We start from the raw sequence: 23,652 nt of genomic DNA on the forward strand, positions 1-23,652 counted from the left end.
GAATGAGATTTACCTAAACATGAGGCGATGATGAGAGGGTTTTTCCGAGACGCTGGAGGCAGGTGCAGTGTCTCACCGATAAAAGTTTAGGAAATACACTTTTAGAACGTAAAGAAGAGCCTTATTTACTTTTTTTTTTGGCATTTCTTTTCATCAGTGTTGGTAGAAGTACTCAATATACTTAAGTAAAAGTAACAGATTTTTTTTTTTTTACTTAACCTCTTAAGTCCCACCTGGACCGAGCACATTTTCTCCAGTTTGGCTTTTTGGCTTTGCCCAAATCTAAAAGCTTCTTGAAAATAAGCGCCAAAATGGAAATGAAAACGAGATGTAAACACACAAAAAAGTTACAAAAACGCCATAGAGCACTTGCAAGAAAGTGGCTAGAAAAAAAATGTCAATAAAGCAGAAAAAAAATGTTAAAAAGCTGGGGGGAAAAATGGTTTAAAAACATGAAAAAATTGTCAAAAAAGCAGATTTTTTTTTCAAAAAAGCAGAAAAAAAAGTCAAAAAAGCTACTAAAACCCAACAAAAAGCTGGAAAAATGCACAGAAATGTGACATAAATAGAGCAAAGAAAGTGTCACCGTGACAACGACGCAGTCCAGCTTACAGATGAGGCATTAAGGCCTATAGACTGAACTCTCCAGTCAAGAAGCTTTCAGATTTGGGGAAAGCTGAACATTATAGCGGGAGTTAAGAGGTTAAGTAAACGTATTTTTGTATTTAAAGAGACTAGATGCGAGTTGGTCATTTTAATGCTCACTACTGCCACCTCAGGTCATACGTGTAACTGCAGCTTCTATATTAAGCTTGTGCAGTTGCTCATTCTACACATTAGGACATGGCTGGAACATGTAGGGGAGGAAAACACTTCTCTTTAACATTTTTAAACTCCGTATAGTTCCTTTAAGTAAATAAAAGTATAAGTAAGCTGGTGGGCGGAGGGGGCTTGAGCTCCTGCCCCTTTTGCTCCATGCCCCTGAAGTGCCCTTTTCCTTCCATATCTTTTATTTATTTGTATTATATTTGGTTTATCCAAAGCTTTGCCATGGTCCTTATCATTGTTTTTGCCCCAATAAGTATAATTAGCCAATATTAATCATCCGAATCAGAGATGAACTTGCTACTCGTTAGTTCATGGTGTTTTCAACATCCCGCCCATCGGCCCTGCAGCCCAGCAGAGAGAGGAGGAAGTGAGAGCAGAACAACGGCCTCATAATCTCGGGCCCAATGCGGTAAACAAGCCGACAGTTTTGAATGATCTAAAAATAAACCTTGTGTCAGAAAGTGCCGTTTACCGCGGGTCAATCCTCGCGACGCGTATTTGTCACAATATTTCAGCTCTATGTTCCCTTAAAACGTGAAGCTCACGCCCAGACATTCTCAATGGTTCATGTTTTTTTTCTTAAAGCTACTCTAAGCGATCCCGTTCTGCCGGTCCAGAGCAGGGTTCACTTCTCCACCTACTGATGAAGGTGTCTGTAGTGCCCTGTTGACGTTTGAGCCCCTGCCCCTCTGGAGCTCATGCACGGCCCTGGAGTTTCGCCGAACAAGACGTTTGATATCTGAGTTCTTTTCTTTGTTTGTAGGTGTTTCCGCTGGCAGCAGAAGAATGAAATGCCCCTCACCTCGCGCCCCGTCCACACCTGAAGACAAGAGAGAGCTGAAGCGATGCCTCTGCAGTAAGTGTCACTGTATAATCTGTGTAATTGACACATTTTCATCGTTGTTTGTTGTTATGCTTGTTTTGTATTTTTAGAGAAATTCGGACTCTGCAATTACCCGATTGTAACCGCTCTGTGAGAAGAAGAGGAGCCAATGTCACTGCCCGATAAAGCCAGGAAAGAAAGTCGAACACTGTGTTGAAGTGGTTCTTTTTGTTAATAAAGTTTGATGTGTTTGATGTGTATAATCATGAGGAGAACGAGGTTAGTGTAAAAGAAACATTACGACGATACAACATTATGGTTACACTTTAGATAGGTTTGATGTTTGTGTGTAGTTTTCCGGTTATTTCCCCTTATTCCACCTTGTTACTTGTATTGAATCCATGGTTGATCTCATAAGTCTGTATTAACTTGTGTGTTTGTGTTTATTTTACAATAAACCTTTACGAAAAACTGTCATGTCTTTAATCTGGAACTGCCCAAATCACATTGCACCAGCCCCCTATGGCTCCTCCTGCAGGTGGTGGGTCCACAGAAGGACGGCATCTCATTAGGGGTTTCTTTTTTTTAAAATTATTATTATTATTATTATTTTTAAATACATGCTAGATCACAGTTGAGGCAAGCTACACATGCACAAACAAGGGAGGAGAGCGCGAGCTGTGTTAGCATTAGCATTAGCATTAGTGAGTCCGTTACTATTAGCCAATTATTTGTTATGAAATCAAGGTTATGACTGCACTATAACATGTCCCAATATGATAAAGGATGATGATGAAGACTGTGATTCCCACAAATATGTTTGCAGTTCATTTACGCTAGAGCCTGTTTTAGCATTTTAACATTCAGTCTAATGTATTATTTAGATCAATACATTATTTAAAGCCGTACTAAGTAACTCATGCCGCTAGAGGCCATAAGCGCCACTGCTGGTGTCGTTGCATGTCGCGTTTTTTTAACTCATTTATTATCTGTGAGAGTAAATACTACGCTGACAGAAAAGACAAAAGGGACAGAGGGATATTGTACATCCAGTTACACAATGGAGATTATTCTATTCACTCAAACTTGGAGGTAAATGCTGTTTAAATGGTGCTAGCCCACAGTTAGCCTCGACGTTTGCCTGTTAGCGTCTTTTTTGTGATTCCATTAGTGTGTGTTGCACCTCCGACCCGGACGCAGGGAAGTTGCACTTGTGGTTTTCTGGCTAGAGACACCAGTGGGAGATGAAAGACCCCCCAGTCATCCAATTAACACTTGTATTACCCCCAGAGGGACTACGGAAAAGATTCATTAAAGTATACAAGTTACTTAGATCTTCTTTAAATTATACATAAAAAATACCAAGACAGATTCAAGTTTGACAAGTACTTATTCAAACCTCAGTGGCGCGTGATAAAGGACCTTTAATACGTACAAGTTACCCTTTTTGATTTGGACTTTTCTTAGCTGTCCTTTCACCGGTTGGTTTGAAGCTGCCTTTGTTTACACAAAACACTGTAGTCCCGGCTAAAAGGAACGACATCTGTGATAGACACAGGAAAGGCAGTCAGTCATCCCGGACAGAGAGGACCTCTGCTGTGTGCTACAGGGTAAGACTCTTTAATCATTAAGTCAGTGGGTAATCATTTCAGACGAGCGCTGTTTGGGTTTCAGCTAAACTGTAACTGAGTAAGCCTGAGGAGACTGACGTGCTTTGAGAACGGCGGTTTAGCTTTGGCCTCCGTTTGGAAACAGGTTGAGTTTCTTTAAATGATTCTTATTCGGAAGGCACCACGTCGTACAGTAAAGGTGAACCGTCAGATGAAATCGTGCTGACTCAGGGTTCCGCGTTTAAGCTTAAACTGCAGAACTTTCCGGGTCACGTGTTGCTGCGTCACAAGAACAAACATGCCAGTGATCCCAAACATGTTCCCAGTGCTCAGCCACACACAGGCCCCAGCAAAGGCCCAGCACAGGCCCAGCACAGGCCCAGCACAGGCCACACACAGGCCCCAGCAGAGGCCCCAGCAGAGGCCCAGCAGAGGCCCAGCACAGGCCACACACAGGCCCCAGCAGAGGCTCCAGCAGAGGCCCCAACAGAGGCCCAGCAGAGGCCCCAGCAGAGGCCCCAACAGAGGCCCAGCAGAGGCCCCAGCAGAGGCCCCAACAGAGGCCCCAGCAGAGGCCCCAGCAGAGGCCCCAACAGAGGCCCCAGCACAGGCCCCAGCAGAGGCCCAGCACAGGCCCCAGCAGAGGCCCCAGCACAGGCCCCAGCAGAGGCCCAGCAGAGGCCCAGCACAGGCCCCAGCAGAGGCCCAGCACAGGCCCCAGCAGAGGCCCCAGCAGAGGCCCCAGCAGAGGCCCAGCACAGGCCCCAGCAGAGGCTCCAGCAGACCCCAGTAGAGGCCCCAGCAGAGGCCAAGCACAGGCCACACACAGGCCCCAGCAGAGGCCCCAGCATAGGCCCCAGCACAGGCCCCAGCACAGGCCCCAGACGGCTGAGAATTCCTGTTTAATTGAACTAGAATAGTGTCATGTACCAAGAGTTCGCTCTGGCCTGGAGCCTGTAGCTATTTTATGGAGGGGTGAATCCAGACACAGCGAGGAAAATACATGTTGTTTGCACTTATGCAGTAGTGGTCCCTCAATTCAAAAAGTGTTAATGGGATGATTGGGGGGTCTTTCATCTCCCCCTGGTGTCTCTGGCCAGAAAACCACACTTGCAACTTTCCCTGCTCTGACCCGGAGGCACAATACACACTAATGGGATCATGAAGAAGAAGCTAACAGGCAAAGCGGGCTTGCGCCACTTAAAGAGTATTTACAGCCAAGTTTGAGTGAAAAAAATGATCTCCATTGTGTAATAGGATGTACAATCTCCCTCTCTCCCTTTGTCTTTTCTGTCAGCGTAGTATTTACTCTCACGGACAATTGATAAGTAAAAAAACGCAACTTGAAAAAAAAGCTAAACACAACGTTAAGTCTTGTGTCATGTTATCTTTCAACCGTTCCATGAGTTTACCATGATGATGAAGATTATGGAATCATCATCTGTGCTCTGTAGTTGAAGTGTAGAATGGTTTGCCTCTCATCCAAAAGACTTAGTCAGCAACACTAAGGCTTTCTGCCCATATGTAGAGTAAATATATGGTTGTCTTGCAGCCACCCGAATTGACCATAAAGGAACAGGCCACCGTTTTCACACACTGAGATATTTTCTCATCTGAGCTTATACGAGTCGATGTGCCTGTGGAGGAGCGTGGTAGCTTCCCACTTCACCCCTGTTTGGAGCTATAGGAATACATTGGGAGAGGCCAAATGCTAGCAACATCTTTAGTCTCCATCAGGCCAGACAGGTATGTATTGACCCGTTTAGGCTCAGGTAAGAACATATCTCAGTATGGAAAAACGGTGGCCTGTTAATGACATGTGGGAGATTATTTACATGAGCAACAGCTGGGACCCCAGAATGATGCCTTGTGGGACCCCAGTGAGCAGCCCTGTGATGGTTTCAAAGCTGTACGCTATTAAACGTGAAGTATTAACAAATCCTTTTTAGTGCGTAGTGGTTATTATAAAGTGTAATCAAATACAGTACATGTAACTGTCATGACTAACTCCCCCCAGCTCCAGAATGTCCCGGCAGGTGGTGCAGGCGCAGCCGGTGGGCAGGGCACATGAGCCTGGAGAGTGGAGCACTGGGCTGTGCGAGTGCTACAAAGACATGGGCGACTGTGAGTGTTGATTTATTTCCCTTCGATTCACTCAGAGTCTTCATCACATCTGTACGACATGATGATATGAAGTATACTTAAACGTTTGAGTATGTGTGTGTGTGCAGGCTGCTTCGCTCTGTGCTGCCTCCCGGTCTTCACCTGCAGAGTGACCCGGGCTCTGGGGGTCTGCCCCTGCCTGCCCCTCCTGGACTGCCTGGGCTGTGTCCCCCCGGCGTCCCTGGCCATGAGGGCCTCTGTCCGCGAGCGCTACGGCATCAAGGTGTGTGACGCTGACTTCAGAATCAGGGGTTCTGAGGACAAATACACACACTTACTTAACCTCTTAACCCCCACCTGAACAGAGCACATTTTCTCCAGTTTGGCTTTACCCAAATCTGCAAGTTTCTTAAAAAAAGATAAGAAAAAAAGCGTCAAAATAGCGACCAAAAATGTAAAAAAAAAAAAAAAAAGAGTGATAAAGAAGTGATGGAAGTGCAAATAAAAAAGTGACCAAAATATCAAAAGAAATTGACAAAAAACACAAAAGAGCAAGTGACAAAAGAGCAAAGAAAAAGTAACAAAAGGGCAACAAGACTGTGATGAAAGTGCAGCAAAAAAGTAGCAAAAATTTGACAAAAACGCAATAAAAAAACACACAAAAACAAGAAAAGAACATCATAAAAGATACAAAATAAAATGACAAAACACTTGAAAAAAAAGTTACGACAACAACACAAGGAAAAAGATCCTTTTAGATCAGTTGTGTAGGTCTTAGCTTTCAAATGAGATGAAACACTGGCCTATAGACAATAAGCTCCCCTAGAAACTTTTAGATTTAGGCTGTGCCGATCAGGAGTGAATGCGTTCGGTTAAAGTGGGTTGTAAGAGGTTTTAAGCAAAAGAGGCGGGTTGTTCTTAGTTTTAAGTATATTTACTCAAGTATGTGTACTTCAGTCACTTCTTGAAGCAACTGTACTTTTGCAAGTCGTTTTTTTTCCATTTATGGCAGGGGTAGGCAAGTTTGCGTCATAGAAGGACGATTTTCATCATTGCCAAAACACCAAGGGCCGAACCTCACCATTATAGTCTGAAGTAAAGAACTTTTTTTCTGCAAATGCCAAGCGGGACCCTCTATTACCCTCGGATGACAAGCCAAGACCCAAATACAACTGTAATTTGTCATATATCGTATAAAATATTGTATTTTAAACCAATTTTTTAATTGAAAAAGCGGTAGATTTGCTTTTAAGAGATCAAAACAACCCAATATTATTCATTTTATCAGACTCTGGTGTGTTTCCATGCAGTTTCAGATGGAAAATATGGAAGAAAAAAAAGGTTCCCATGACCCACTGAAAATGGTTCCGTGACTTACTTTTGGGTCACTGTTTTACGTTATATTTGTCCAAGTGGGATGTTCAGTCAGTACATTTTAATAATACTGCATTTTTAGAGTACTTTATCATGTATTTGATCTCTTATTTGCATAATAATATTTCTCAAAATCATCTTAGGGGCCAGAGGTTGTGTCCTGGAGGGCCAGATTTGGCCCCCGGGCCTGACGTTGCCTACCCCTGATTTATGGATTCAAAAATTTACCTTTATCAAGTATCGCAATACTTGTGATTGGACACAGTTTTATTCTGCACTCCTTTGTTTCCCAGTAACAGTTACACAGCTCTATGTTACATTTTTACACATTGTAAGGTAAACATATTACTTATCATAATTACTTACTGTACAGAAATACGTATCAGATTGGCCCCTAAGTATCGTGATACGTGTCAGATTGTGACAAAAGCGTATCGTCCCAGCCCTACTAAATTGGTCATAAAATGTGGTCTGATCATCAAAATCATAAACAGTTTCTGCTTAAAACTTTAACACTTAATCACATTTTTATTGGCCATAACATATAAACATTCACAGGATAGCGTGGAATAAGTAAGTACACCCCCTGAAAATCGCTGAACTGCAGCAGTTTTGTAAAGAGGAATGATCCAACATTCATCCTGACTGTTGTGAGCGTCGAATCTGTAACTTCAGAAAAGCAGTTATTGCTCCAAAAGAAGGATCAGCCGGCTACACTTGTGAATTCATTTCTCTATTGATGATATCACGTTGTCCAGGCCCTGAGGAAACTAAACAGCCCCACACCATGAGACTTCACAGTTCCATTTTTCCTCCACACGTGATGTTGTGCGTTCCTCCTAAATGGCTACTTGAGTAAATTTTAAAATAAAGTTACTCTTTCTTGAGTAAATATGTTGGCTCCTCTACCCACCCCTGTCACCCCTGAGTATGGCGTGAAATCGTGTTTGCTTGCGTTGTTATTGGCAAACAGGTGAGCTCCCTCCTGACTATGACAATAGAAACAGCTGAATGTAAAGTATAAAGTATCGCCTCTTTCCCACACTACCCCCGGCACTAACAAGCCGGTCAAAGCTCGCTCTGGCCTCACAATGGAGAGCGCACGGGTCTGTTATTGGGAGTCAGCATTTGTCAGCATTACTCAGCGCTTTCTACTGTTTTGGGTCCAAACAAACAGACTAAACAGGACTCACATTGGTCTGAAGACTGCATTTATTACACTTAACTGACAATTAGGAGCTTTTAGACATGTTATTAAGTCGCTCAGCCGTGTTCTTCTCAGGCTTCACAGTCTTTTTTGCACTGGAAAGAGCTCAGTCGGAGCGCTGAAATGGAGAGCGGAGAAACAGCGCGGTGAATATCGGTCACTTGTTTGTACCTATTTTATATATGATGATGCCGGTGAGCGGTTCGAACCGGATCTCAGTTGTGAAAAGAGTTGGATCTTTTTTTCAGTCAAGTTTACCCAGAATTCCCCCGAATGAACACAAGAATCAGCCCAACAACAGAGAGGAGGCGGCACAAGAGAAAACGTTCTGCACTAAAGTCAGAGCTGAGCGCACTAAAATGATTTGTCCGACAGTCGGCACAAGATTTATTCACAAACGCGTTTTTTTCAATTTTTCAAAGTGTAAATATCAGTCCCATAGTCATTTTACACGATTTAGCCTCTTTTGGAGCACATTTGCTCTAGTTTGGCTTTACCCAAATCTAAAAGCTTCTGGACTGGAGAGTTTACAGCCTACAGGCCAGTATCCCGCCTCATTTGAAAGCCAAGACTTACAAAACTGAGCTCGCCTTGTTCATGTCACATTTTTGAAGCGTGTTTGTTGTGTTTTTGCCTATTTTTTAGGTTTTTTTGTCACTTTTTTGTCACCTTTTGGTTGTGTTTTTGTTGTTTCTATGTAAATAAAGCCACACTGGACATAAGGTCCCCTCTACAGCTGGAGAGATTAAAAAGTGCCAAAGAGTCATCTGCCTGGCATTAGAGGTCCTATATCATGTAATTTTTTTTTTTTTTAGGTTTTAACCATGTTGTTTTGCTATTTCCTTATCAAAAACACCCCCAGAGTGTTTTTTTGGCTTTTTTTGGTTCTCAGCATTTCTCCTGAATCCTACTCTCTGGGCAGCTGCTCCGCCCTCTCCTGGAAAACCACTGACTTGTGACACTCTGACATTTTTTACGTCATAGTGTCAAACAGCAAGAGCCCGACGTCTGTAATGTAATGCCTTACGGCCTGATTTTCATTTATAAAACAGCTTTTTCATTATTTCTGTTGTAAGAAGGAAAAAGGAAAAAAAAGGAAGTGCCTGAGCGGCCGCGATGCCCCTGCTGAGAAAACAAACGCACCCCCTGAGCGTCTGAACAGACGTCATGTTTACACCGAAAGCTGTGAAGAAGGAGCTCTTTCTAACCTACTCTGGACACACCTGTTCTTTTTTCTTACCTAACGATAATGTCACGGAGGAAAGCGCTTTTTGCTGCGAGAGCTACAGGACTTTATTCAACCTTCCTAAAGAAGAGTTCACTCGCCAGAAGTTGGAATTTCTCTCCGGGATTCAGCGACTCTCAGCCAAAATAGTGTTTTTCTGTCTCTTGATGGATGTTTGGTGAACCTTCGCCATAATCAAAGTGGATTAACTTTTAGAACCAACGCGAGTCCCATAATGTAAACACCTGATGGAGCGTGTGTGTTGCAAATGTCAACTCCTTATTCACCTTATTCCGGAGACTCGCGTGGGCGCCGCCATGAATTGTGCCCGCCCCTTTTCTCCTATGTGTTAACATGGGGCTGGAGATGTCCGCATAAAATCAGTCACTACACAAAAACAAAGCCGTTTTCAGGCCGCGCAGAGAAACGCTGCAGTGTCGACATGTCGGTGCAAATGAACGTCGGCCATTTTACACAAATCAATCGACTAAACATCAGATTTGAGCGGAGAATATTTTCCCTCGTTCTCCGTTAAAATGAACGGGCTTCGCGCTCGACCGGAAGTGTCTGGAAAACGAGGTGCCGAGACAACGCAAAAAATGGCAAAATGGGCGGGGCGGAATAAGGTGAATAACTGCATTGTGAAATAACTTAACTTATTGCTGTGCTATTTATATTTCTTTTACTGCTAGCAATGCGTGGGCGGATTAGCTCGGAGAGAGGGGGCGGAGTTAACTGAATCGATGCGCCTTGTCTTCCGGGTTTGCAAAATACTCCCAGAAAAGACTTATACACTGCGTTCCAAATTATTATGCAAATGACATTTTTCTAAGATTTTCTAAATTGTCAACTCAAATGAGAGTCAGCATAATTTTCAAGTCTTTAACTGGTAGAGGATCATTTAAATGTGGTGGAAAAAATTTCCTAGTGGTCACAGTATTTTTTTCAAAAATAAATATAGTAAAAACCTCAAAATCTACTGTTCCAAATTATTATGCAACTCATCATTTCAATACATTTTAAAGCTTGTAATTAACTGAAAATGGTCATTTGCTGTATTCGCAGCATTAGGAGGTCATACTTACTGAAACCAAAAGCTATTTCAATCAAAAAAATATTAACAGGTCGTTATATTTTATCATAGGAGCCCTTGTGTGATAGCAGCTTCAAAATTCTTAAATCCATTAAACTCGTGAGTTTTTAGACAGTTTCTGCTTGGATTTCTTTGAGGATTGTCAGAATAGCCTCCCAGAGCTGCTGTTTGGATGAAAACTGCCTCCCACCCTCATATAACTTTTTTTTGTTGAGGCTCCAAAGGTTCTCAATAGGGTTGAGGTCAGGGGAGGATGGGGTCCACATCATGAGTTTCTCTCCTTTTATGCCTATAGTAGCCAGTGATGGAGAGGTATTCTTTGCAGTATGACATGGTGCGTTGTCATGCATGAAGAGGATTTTTTTAGGGAAGGCACGGCTCTTCTTTTTGTAGCATAGAAGACAGTGGTCAGTCAGAAACTCCACATATTTTTCAAAGGTCATTTTCACACCTTCAGGGAGCCTAAAAGGGCCTAAAGGGGCCGACCAGCTCTCTCCCCATGATTCTGGCCCAAAACATGACTCCGCCACCTCCTTACTGACGTCACAGCCTTGTTGGGACATTGTGGTCATTCACCAAACATCTACTACTCCATTGATTTGACCATCCAGGGCTACACGGTACTTATCAGTGAACACGACTGTTTGAAAATGAGTCCTCATGTATTTCTGATCCACTGCAGCCATTTCTGTTCATCAGCATTAAATTAACAGTTTAGGGGAGGCCCGGATAGAAGGTTTATGCACAACTGCAGCCTCTGGAGGGTCCTACACCTTGATATTCGGGAGACTCCAGAGGCACCAGCAGCTTCAAATACCTGTAGGCTGCTTTGTAGCATCTGTTCTCATAATCTGATGTGTTTGTCTGGCAGAAACCGTCCATATTGTGCCTTTATCGGCACAAAACGGAGTGTGCTCTGAATCATCCACAAATCTCTTATCAGTATGATGATTACACTTAATCTTTCATGAAATATCGAAGGTTTTCATACCTAGACCAAGGCATTCAACTATTTCACGCTTTTCATCAGCAGAAAGTCCCTTTTTCTTTACCATATTGCTTGAAAATTATGATCTGCATAATAAAGTGGAACACCCTTTTTCAGTAGTTTTTCCCTTAACTGGGCTTAACCTGAAAACTAATCATCCCAGGTCTCTGAGATTAATGTCAGTGATTCATAGAGCCCCGAGACACAATACCATCCATGAGTTTCATTATTATTGCTTTTTTTTTTACCTTTTTGACACAAAAATCCAATTTGCATAATAATTTGGAACGCAGTGTATTTCTCACACAAAATAGTACTCCATAGTGGTAGAAGTACAATATGTCCTATAAATGCCTATGGGATGGCTAAAATAGCAGGATCCTTTAATTAAAAAGAGCCAGCCATTTGAACGGCTCTTCGAGATGAACGGATCCCAAAGATTATCACTAATACTGTCGCTCTTCACTCGCTTTGAAGGAGCAACACCTTTACACGTCGATTTATGGGGCAGGGTAACGTTAAGCAAAACAAAAAGAAAGTTTAGGTATTACTGGTATGGAACAAATATGATATCTTTAGAGACCAAGCCTTGATGCCTGTTGGTCCATAATGCATTTGTTTTATGTAGAGCTTTTTTTATTCACATGCTCGAAGTCACTTTACTATTTGGTGCCTTCCATATCGAGCGGGGGTATACGTCACACCCAGCAGTTACTCTCTGATTAGTTTCCGCACGTGCTGCTCTCTCACAACAACAACAGCGTCTTTCTTTCTTTCTTTCGACCGTTATCTCAGCGCTTTAACTGTCAGCGAGGAGCGAAAACGTTCTTCAAACTCCCATGGGAAACAAACGAATCCTCTGCGCTCTCATCCCTCCCAACATGCAGTTTGTCGTGATGAGCAGGTTTTTTTTTTTTTTTTTTTTTTCATTTCGCTCATCGTTCTGGGAGACTGGGAAAGAGAGAGAGGGAGCGGGTTGGAGCGCTGCCACGGAGAGAGAAGGCGGCGGTTAAAGCTGGATCTGTCCGGAGGTGGAGTGGGCCGCGCGGTGTTGACAATACAGCGCAAGATCAAATCAGGAAAACACACACACAAAAAAAATGCTAATAAAACGTGTGCGGGCATGTGGACTGGAGTGGAGGATGAGTGTAATCAGACAGAACTATTGATCTGGGCAAATATGGTTAATTACTTTCAACGCCGTGACTTTTGTTCAATATTTACATGCACGTTTACCAGATTTTTTAATGCACACATTTTTTTAAATAGTTTTAAGACCCCAAAAAACAAAGATACTGCTGAGGTCATAAGGCCATACCGAGCATTACACCAGGTCTGCCTCAGTGCCTGACTGTACCAGGTCCAGAGGAAGACCAGAGGAGCTGGGACGCCTCGGCCAAAGCCACCATCCATCCATCCAACCATCCATCCATCCATCCATCCATCCATCCATCCATCCATCCATCCAACCAACCATCCATCCTTCCATCCATCCATCCATCCATCCATCCAACCAACCATCCATCCATCCATCCAACCAACCATCCATCCTTCCATCCATCCATCCATCCATCCAACCAACCATCCATCCTTCCATCCATCCATCCATCCATCGATCCATCCATCCATCCATCCAAAAAGTTACAAAAAGTTTGGAGGCCGGTCATTTGCCGCACAAGGCCCAAAGCTGTGGAACGCACTTCCGGTGCAGCTTCGAAACATCACTGAGTTGAGTGTTTTTAAATCACAGTTGAAGACACAACTTTTCAGAAAAGCTTTCGATACAGAGCCACCGACTCGACTGCTGTTTTTATGTGTTTTTGTATTTATTGTTGTCTACTGTGATTTTTGTTTTGATCCTGGAAAGCGCTCTGGGCACCTTCTGGTTGTTGTTGGGCGCTATACAAACAAAATTTGATTGATTGATCCATCCATCCATTCAACTATCCATCCATCCATCCATCCATCTTCTTCCATCCATCCATCCATCCATCCATCCATCTTCTTCCATCCATCCATCCATCCATCCATCCAACCATCCATCCAACCATCCATCCAACCATCCATCCATCCATCCAACCAACCATCCATCCATCCATCCATCCATCCATCCATCCATCCATCCATCCATCCATCCATCCATCCATCCATCCATCCATCCATCCATCCAACCATCCATCCATCTTCTTCCATCCATCCATCCATCCATCCATCCATCCATCCATCCATCCATCCATCCATCCATCCATCCATCCAACCATCCATCCAACCATCCATCCAACCATCTTCTTCCATCCATCCATCCATCCATCCATCCATCCATCCATCCATCCAACCATCCATCCATCCATCCATCCATCCATCCATCCATCCATCCATCCATCCATCCATCCATCCATCCATCCATCCGTGGGGGCAGCTGTTTGAGCTGCCCAAACCACATTGCACCAGCCCCCTATGGCTCCTCCTGCAGGTGGTGGGTCCACAGAAGGGCGAGCTCATGGTTCAAACCGGGCCTGTTGGTCTCTCATAAGGAGCTTCTGAACCGCTCTTTGTCTGACCCGTCACCTAGGACCTGTTTGCCATGGGAGCCACGAATCCCCCAACAACAGAGCTCCCGAACCCCTCCACCACGTTAAGGTGGGGGGGGGGGGGGGCAAAGCCACACCACTTTGTAAACCATGAACAGCCTGATGCAACTCGTAATGGAATGCTTGCAATGGAATGTCAACACGTTAACCGGGACATGCTAAAAGCTCACAATAAACATCACAATCAGTATGACAGAAATGATGGATTTGGAGCAACAGCAGAAAGTGGCGTTTATTAAAAAAAACTTCAAAATCATTACAGTTAAAAAAGACTAAAGAGCTGAATCAAGCAAAAAGCAAAAGGAGTCCAAAAAAAGGAGTCTACATCCTTGGTTAACTGAGAAATTCCCATGGATTCTACCCCAAATTTAGAGTCTAATGACACTAGTTTTAGCATGACCTGACGTACATGTCGCTACATTATTCATGATTACGGATAACCATATGTTTACTCATTGGTCCAGGTTTACTACAGTTGGGCTGTCTTAGCTTTGCCAACCATATTTAGTGCTTAAATAATGCTTACAGATAAGGACATCCCAATCTGGACACATGACGGGACACATGCAGTGGACAGAAGTTATCATGTCCTGTGCCTGACCTTCGACGCACATTCCCTCTCGGTCAGTCTGTCCGGATCCGCCGAATTTACGTGATATACGCTGCGACATTTGAACATTTTCTAAGATTTTCTAAACTGTCAACTCAAATGAGAGTCAGCATAAAGTCTGTAACTGGTTGAGGATCATTTAAATCATCATTAGATCATTTAAACTCAAAATCTACTGTTCCAAATTATTATGCGACTCATCGTTTCAATACATTTTAAAGCTTTTAATTAACTGAAAATGGTCATTTGTTGATTTTGTAGCATTAGGAGGTCATGTTTACTGAAATAGGTCAAGTTATATTTAAACATAGGAGCATTTGTTAGGGAAAGCACGGTTCTTCTTTTTGTACCATAGAAGAAAGTGGTCAGTCAGAAACTCCACATATTTTTCAGAGGTCATTTTCACACCTTCAGGGAGCCTAAAGGGGCCGACCAGCTCTCTCCCCATGATTCTGGCCCAAAACATGTCTCCGCCCCCTCATTACTGACGTCACTGCCTTGTTGGGACATGGTGGCCATTCACCAACCATCCACTACTCCATCCATCTGACCATCCAGGGTTACACGGCCCCATCAGTGAACAAGACTGTTTGAAAATGAGTCTTCGTGTATTTCTGAGCCACTGCAGCCGTTTCTGTTCATCAGCTTCAATGAACAGTTTAGGAGAGGCCCGGAGAGAAGGTTTATGCACAACTGCAGCCTCTGGAGGGTCCTACACCTTGATGTTCGGGAGACTCCAGAGCTGTTCAGCTTTGTAGCATCTGTTCTCTTAATCTGATGTGTTTGTCTGGCAGAAACCATCCATATTGTGCCTTTATCTATTGTGCCTTTTACACCCTGCTGCCTGTAATGGAGATTCTGAGACGGCCTCAAGTTTATTGAGGCGTACAATTCCTCTGACAGGAATGCCTGACCCCCGGCTCACATTAACTACGGTCCAGGTTCGGTCCTGATCCAGTCCGGGTTTGCCACAAACTGGCACTCACAGTGAGTCCGGCTGACACTGTGGCTCCGCCCCCTCCGGCCCCAGACGCTGCGTCAGGCACAGAAACGGCACTCGCGAGAACAGAAGTGCACGAGGGTTCAAACGCGTGGTGCAAGTTCACGTGATAAGTAGCCCCGTATATAGGTAGTTTTTGTAAACAAAAGCCGTATTTGCCAGTATGACTCTCCCCAGTGAAGTGGAGGCTTTAACACACTGGTGCCCCTGTGTCACTGGTAACGGAGGAATGTTTACATTTCCCACATTGCGCTCGTGTACAGGTGGTTAACGAGACCAGATAAGTTGTGAGCAGACAGATTTGATTTTGAAATAGACCGGGTCTTCTTTTCTCACGAGACCTGACTTCCTGTTTGACTCGTCTTTTTCCGTTAGCTTGATCCGCAGGACTCCGGCCTCCGGCAAAAATAGACTTCCTGTGGATTCTTTCCGTTGCCGCCAGCGGAAGGGCTCGCTAACCGGACCCAACATTGGTTTGAATGACTTTCTAAGATCGCCGTACCGGACCTTAACCGGATTTAAAGGAATAGGCCACCGTTTTTACATACTAAGATATGTTCTTACCTAACCTTAGTCGAGTTAATATATCCCCGTCTGGTCTTCGTCCGTGCATTCTGTCACGCAAACGGAGCACATACGCAGCCTCTCCCACATGTCATATAGCTCCAAAAATGCTCACCAGAAGCTACCAAGCTCTTCCACGTGTTCCCTATTTAAATAAAGTTACGTGAAGTGTTTTCATGCGAAGTATATTTACACAGAAATGTAACATGTCGATTTTATAAGCAGATAAAAAGGGGGACTATATTGTGAGGCGTAATGATACAGGAGCACAGCGTCCGCGCAGTAACTCCTAAAGACTTCCCCCGCTCACTTCCGTCAATAGAAGCTGCGTGACTTGTAGAGAGCGAGCAGAGAACAGTTGAAGAAGCGTGGATAACTTGTGAACGATGCCTTTTACGTGCATCGTGCTGGGCTGTGATAACAAGCAGAAAGTATATAGTGCAGTAATGTTTCACAGATTTCCAACTCACCCCGGACGACGACACAGGACTCAGGAGCTCGACCATGAGGTAGGAATGCGCAGCACTTTCCGAAAATACATTTTCTGCTTGTTGTAAAAGGCTCTGTACAAGTCACGCAGCTTCTATTGACGGAAGTGAGCGGGGGAAGTCTTTAGGAGTTACTGCGCTGTGCTCCTGTATCATTACGCCTCACAATATAGTGCCCCTTTTTATCTGCTTATAAAATCGACATGTTACATTTCTGTGTAAATATACTTCGCATGAAAACACTTCACGTAACTTTATTTAAATAGGGAACTCGTGGAAGAGCTTGGTAGCTTCTGTCGTGAGCTTTTTTGGAGCTATGTGACATGTGGGAGAGGCTGCGTATGTGCTCCGTTTGCCTGACAGAGCGCACGGAGAAAGACCAGACGGGGATATAATTTCTTTTATCACTGGGCCAGATTTGTCGGAGGTCATTGGCCACTGGGCCGGTCAGTCGGTGAGCCGACCACTGCCACTAAACGTATTCATATTTTTGGGATAAATAAATGATCATTTCATTAACATCAATGCTTGAATAGAATAAATTGGACCTAATAGTTGTATTATATTCCAGCATTTTAGGCTTTAGAAACATTGCAAAAACATATTAGTGCAGAATAATAAAGAGCCTAATAATAAACTAGGACTACTCAGAATTAAACCAGGATTAAACCAGGGCAAAACATGATCTATCAGGGCTAAGGCAGGACTAAATCCCATAAACCAGACCAAAGGCCTGATACAGAATAAGAGAGTTACATGTGAGACCAGCTCATCTCAAACAACATGAGTAACTCCTGCTCCTCTCAGCTGAAGGGACAAGCGCTGACCAAACCCCTGAGCCGCTGTTCTGTCCAGACCTACAGCTTTATGATAAAAGTGAAAGAAGCTCATCCACATATTCAGCCTCTCTTTAACTTCACAAAGAGCATCTCTGCGCTTGTACATTTCCCACAAAGACGCATCGAATGAAGTCGGGAGAGAAAGGAAGAAAATGCACCTGTCAGATTCATGATTCAGATGTTTAGTTAAGTTAGAGCCCAGAGAGCAGGTTTAGTGCTGACCGGTTAAACACGCGCTGCAGGTGCAGGACACTTATCCTAAACTCACATCGTCCACTTTACAAACATCCACAACTGAGTGTTGATGACTGTCCACATAACTATTCTTTTATGTCTGCCGTCCATTAGTTTTCTCCTCCTGGACCAGTTTAGCATGTAGCCGCCTCGTAGCTCGATTTTGCCGCTCTTGCGCCCTCTGCTGGGCACGTCTCACATCCAAAAATCCTCCCAAACTTTGTCCTGAAGGTTTTTTTTTTTGGTTTTTTTTCTAGGCACGACTTCACACCACTCAATCCATATTTAGGTCATATGGACAATGCATTTCCACGGGCTGTTACCGTAGCAACAGTATACTGCGCGGGATCTGGCATTTCGATGTGCACGCAGAATGGGGCTCCGTGCACGGAAGTGACCGCTTGTAATGACCATCGAAAACAAAAGAGCGTAAATCTGTGGTTAACAATAGGTATCCCGCCTTTATTGAATGATTCCTATTAAAATAAGTTCTTTAATTGAGGATTTCCGCATTGGTTTGCAGTCGCAGTGAAATCCCTAATAAAAAGTACAATCCAAGAAACACAGATGGGAGCGCTGCAGCAGTAGAGGAAGAAACCGCCGTTGACGAGGGAAATACATTGCGGTTAAAGGAATAGGCCACCGTTTTTACATACTGAGATATGTTCTTACCTCACTTTAGTCGAGTTAATATATCCCCGTCTGGTCTTTGTCCGTGCGCTCTGCCAGGCAAACGGAGCACGTGTTCCCTATTTAAATAAAGTTACGTGAAGTGTTTTCATGCGAAGTATATTTACACAGAAATGTAGCATGTCGACTTTATAAGCAGATAAAAAGGGGGACTATATTGTGAGGCGTAATGATACGAGGAGTAAAACGTCCCCGCAGTAACTCCTGAAGGTTATTGGCTTGTTGCACGGTATGGCTACGCTAGTTCCTCTGAGCTGAAGCTGTGGGCGCTAGTACTTCCTGTTCGTATTCATTTCCATTAAGATGAGCTCAGACCAGTGAGTTCCTGGTAGAAATATTTCCATAGAGGAGACGTTTATGTTTGTGAGGATCAGAGAGTTTGTCTTGAAGCTAAAGGCTAATTTAAACTCTTAACTCCCGCCTGAACCGAGAGGATCTTTTTCCTCGCGTCACATTTTTTTCTCCATCATTTTTGTCACTTTTTTGTCACATTTTTTTGTCAGATTTTTATCAAATTTTTGTAATTTTTTTGTAGTTTTTTTTGTCACATTTTTGTCATTTTCTTGTCACATTTTGTCAAATTTTTGTCATATTTTTTTTTTTCATTTTTTCATATTTTTTTTATCACATTGTCATTTTTTTGTCACATTTTTGTCATTTTTTGTCACATTTTTGCCCCATTTCCATCATTGTTTTCGTCGAGAAAATGTGCTCGGTTCAGGTGGGAGTTAAGCGGTTAATGCTTTACACAACTTGAAATTGTGCCTTTATATATATTTTTCATAGCATGTTAGCCTTTAGCTTCAAGACAAACTATCCATCCGTCATGATCACAGGCGTCTCCTCTGAACACGTTACATCATGATTTGAACACAGTAAATGATCATCTACCGGGACTTCACCGCCCACAACATAATCTTCAGAAAATATGATTATTATTCCAGGAAAAGAATACAGACAGGAAGTCCAGGCGCTCACACCTTCAGGTCAGAGGAGCTAGCATAGCCACACCGTGCAACAAGCCAATTGACGGAAGTGAGCGGGGGGAAGTCTTTAGGAGTTACTGCGCGGACGTTTTGCTCCTCGTATCATTACGCCTCACAATATAGTCCCCCTTTTTATCTGCCTATAAAATCGACATGCTACATTTCTGTGTAAATATACTTCGCATGAAAACCCTTTATTTAAATAGGGAACACGTGGAAGAGCTTGGTAGCTTCTATCGTGAGCTTTTTTGGAGCTATGTGACATGTGGGAGAGGCTGCGTATGTGCTCCGTTTGCCTGGCAGAGCGCACGGACAAAGACCAGACGGGGATATATTAACTCGGCTAAGGTTAGGTAAGAACATATCTCACTATGTAAAAACGGTGGCCTATTCCTTTAAAAGCTGGATAAGTCGATGTGTGCGTGATGCGTCTCTTTGAAGGATTACATAATAACATAAAGTGCACAGTACATAATGGAGCTGGAAAATGGTATTTGCCAGATATGTGGTTGTTGTTGTCACCCTCCCACGTGGACTCACAGGAGAGGCCAAGTGGAGATGCAAAAGAGATGCTTCTGCGCGTGCATCAAACGCTACCGAAATAGGCCAACACCGAGCGCAGTGCACGGGCAACACCAAGGCTTCATCTGCTTAAGTTTACTTCAGACGGTGTTTCGGTCCAGCTTCAAATGCCCCATTGTGCTCTCCGCTCAGGCTTAATCCTTCTGAGTGTCACTGATTAGTTTGTTTTGTAACTTAAAGCTGGAAATTCTGCAATAATGCGAGGTCATATTAACTTTACATCGTGACATGATACAGTAGGTACAGTAAACATTGGGACATTTCCTTATTTGATGACAAAATGTGCCTAACCTCTTAGCCCCCATCTTAACGGAGCGAACGGAGGAACCTGGGTGAACGGAGGAACCCTGCATTCTGGAATCTGAGGACTGGACAGTCTGTGATCTTGGCCCGTCTGCTGAGGGATCCTTCGGCCCTGGGTCTCTATAGCCTGTCCGTCCATGGGAGTGGATCTCGCCTTCTGTGGTTCTCCCCAAGGTTTCTCTTTTCTCCTGCCTGGTTTTTGAGTTTTTTCCTTGCCGTGCTGGAGAGTCTAAGGACAGGGGGACACCCACGCCGCTCGTCGCTACCTCCTATTGGACATTATATTTGCCTGGATTCACCTGAACTTTTAATTGTCATATTTATTGCTGTTTTATTGCCTTGATGTTTGGTGCAGCCCTGTGAGGCGACTTCTGTTGTGATATTGGGCTATACAAAACCATTCAACTTGAAACTTGAAACTTAACCAAGTGCATTTTCTCCAGTTCTCCCAGTCTAAAAGCTGGGAGAACTGGTGTAGCGCCTCATTTGAAAGCTAAGACCCGACATTTTGTTCCTCATTGCTTTTTTTTGTTGCATTTTCATCACGCATTTTTGCCATGTTTTCATCATTTTTATGTCACGTTTTTGTCGAGCTTTATTTTATTTTTATTTATTGCTTTGTTCGGTTGGGACAGTGCACCTTAATGAACACACATGGGTCTCATGCATGTAAACAAGCCACACCGGATTGTACACTGCAAAAAGTATTTAACTAGATCAGTATAAACATCTCAATTTGAGCATAATAATCCAAATTTTTGTTGTTTTGACTGGTTAAGAGGTTCTTGGGCATTTGTCCTAGATTATTTCACTTGTTCTGAGATGCTTCTGACTCGTTTCAATACATTCCGTCCTTATTTCAGGTCATTTTCTTTGCCAATGGGGTAAGAAAATTGGTCTTATCTCATTGGCAATTTTACTTTCTTATTTCAAGCGAGATTTACCCTAGAACTGGTCTGAAATGTGAGGACATTTCAACAAGCAAAGTAAACTTGGTCCGATCAGGAAAAGTGTCTAAATGAGTGAAAACCACTCAAAACAAGATACATTTCCTCAATTCAAGTCATTTAAGCCAATGCTTGATATTTACTTTTTGTAGTGTAGCCTTGGACTCATTTCCATCCGTCGTCCCGCATGTGCACCCTCCAAACACACTCTCACTCATCCTGGCCTATTGTACGTGCTTTTAGTGGCAGGGGAAACCGGAGTACCCGGAGGAAACCTACGCAGACACGGGGAGAACATGCAAACTCCACACAGAAAGGCCCCGTCCCTGGTGGGAATCGAACCCAGACCTTCTAGCTGTGAAGCGTGAGCATGAAACTTTATTTTCTGTCCCCGAAGGCGACAGAAATTGCTCTTTGATAGGCTCAAAACACACACTTCCATAAAAGCACAGGCACATTTCAAATCAACAGAACAATAATGAACAACAGGACTATGGTTTGGCAAGAGGCTTTTAGATGAGCCTGATTACCTGATTAGATTAGACTGGAGAAAATGTGCTGGGTTCAGGTGGGGGTTTGGGAGGCACGGTGCTTCACGGTCCCGGGTTCAATGACAGGGCGGACAGGACTTTTCTCTGTGGAGTTTGCATTTTCCTCATGTCTGCGCAGGCTTCCTCCGGTTTCCCCTTCCACTAAAAACATGTACAATAGGCCAGGATAAATGAAAGTGTGAGTGAGTGGTTGGTGGTGCTTGGAGGGGCCAATGGTGCAGATTGGCAGCCTCGCGTCCGTCAGTCTACCCCAGGGCACAGGCTTGTAAGGCCATTATGTGCACAATCATGTTATGTCTGTATGCGTAGATGAGTTCTTTAACTTTAAAACAGTTGAAATGTTGTTGTTTACTTGAGTGCTAGAACCCCTCCTTAACGTGGTGGAGGGGTTTGAGCGCCCGAATGATCCTGGGGGCTCTGGGGGCTTCATGCCCCTAGTAGGGTCTCCCATGGCAAACAGGTCCTAAGTGACGGGTCAGACAGAGTGGTTCAGAAGCTCCTTATGAGAGACCAACAGGCCTGAGGAGAACCATGAGGCCGTCCTTCTCTGGAGCCGCCTCCTGCAGGGGGCGCCATAGGGGCTGGTGCAATGTGATTTGGCAGCTCAGACAGCTGGATGGATGGATGAGTGCTAGAAAATCGAGCACAGAGGAGCCTCACTGGGACATTTTTGATGAATTTTAGTCGTTAAACCAAAACATTTAGCAAGTTTGAATCCAATTGAATTCTTTTATGACATGTAAGGCCTTTATTATGACACAGTTCATGACTTTTAACCTCATTTCCCCTGCCCTAACCAAGCGCCTTTTCTACAATTCAGCTTTACCCAAATCTAAAAGTTCACACCCTGTAGGCCAGAGTAACATCTCATTTGAAAGACCTACAAAACTGGGGCAACAGTGGCACAGAGGGTAGAGCGGGTCGTCTCATGGTCGGAAGGCCGGGGGTTCGAATCCCGGCTCCTGCAGGTGCAGACTGTCATTGTGTCCTTGGGCATGACACTTCTCCCAATACCCATGTGTGAGTGGTCGGCGGTGGTCGGAGGGACCGTTAGCGCAGATGTGAGCAGCCTCGCTTCTGTCAGTCTGCCCCAGGCAAAACTGTGGCTACAAATGTGGCTTACCATCAGCATGGAGTGAGTGAACCCCCCTCCCTTTCATGTGTGAAGGGCTTTGGGTTTGACTGTGTCGTATACAAATAACATTCCCGTTCCCAAAAACTGATCAAAAAGGTTTTTTTTCCTTGTGTTGTTGCCGTCACTTTTTTCACTGTCTTTATCCATCTCATTTTGAGTTTTTGGTGCTTTTTTGTGTCACAGTCTTGTTCCTTTCTTGTTGCACTTTTTGTGGCTTTCTTTTTGTTGTGTTTTTGTCACATTTTTGTCACTTTTGTCAACTCACTTTGATCGTTTTTTTGTGTGTCACTTTCTTGTTGCTCTTTTGAGGCTTTTTTGGTCACTTTTGGACTTTTTGCGTTTTTATTCTTCTTTACTTCTTGTTTCTCTCACTATTTTGATGCTTTTTAGATTTGAGTAATTCCAAACTGGAGAAAAGGCGCTCGGTTCAGGTGGGGGTTAAGAGGTTTAATGCCCTGTGGAAACCCTGTTAAACACCCCCATGTTTGACACACCAGACCTCTCTGCGTCCCCAGAGCGGAGGTCAAACATGTTCAGATCAAAATGTGGCGCTTCCTGACTTCCTGTTGTCCATTCATGTTCCAGGGCAGCGTGTGGAGCGACTGCCTGCTGGGGTGCTGCTGTTACCCGCTGTCCTGGCTGCAGATCTCCAGAGAGCTCAAGCGGAGAGGCCCCTCAAAGCACAGATACACCGCCCTCCGGGGCCACCAGGGGGTGCACTTGGTCTAGAACTGTGGACGATCAAACTCACATCACAAATGGAGCGTTTGTGAGAGGATATCCCTGTTCCTGGAGCAATACACACATGTTATGAAATGCATATGATTAACATGAATGACACATGTTTAGATCTGTCAGGAAGAAGAACAAATAAAAGGTTT

At 43.9% G+C, this 23,652-nt stretch overlaps 1 protein-coding gene across 1 annotated transcript; it reads left to right on the forward strand.

Moving 5' to 3' along the window:
- Positions 1-5,285: 5,285 nt before the first annotated feature.
- Positions 5,286-23,500, forward strand: LOC306980710 (cornifelin homolog B-like; the record flags this gene model as incomplete). The annotated part of the gene is made up of 3 exons (XM_079580139.1): positions 5,286-5,385; positions 5,493-5,647; positions 23,357-23,500. 3 exons carry the CDS (start codon positions 5,286-5,288, stop codon positions 23,498-23,500), a joined length of 399 nt encoding a protein of 132 aa, XP_079436265.1.
- Positions 23,501-23,652: the final 152 nt, after the last annotated feature.

This window comes from Gobius niger (assembly GCF_951799975.1).
Source record: "Gobius niger genome assembly, chromosome: 21".
Taxonomy (NCBI): Eukaryota; Metazoa; Chordata; class Actinopteri; order Gobiiformes; family Gobiidae; genus Gobius; species Gobius niger.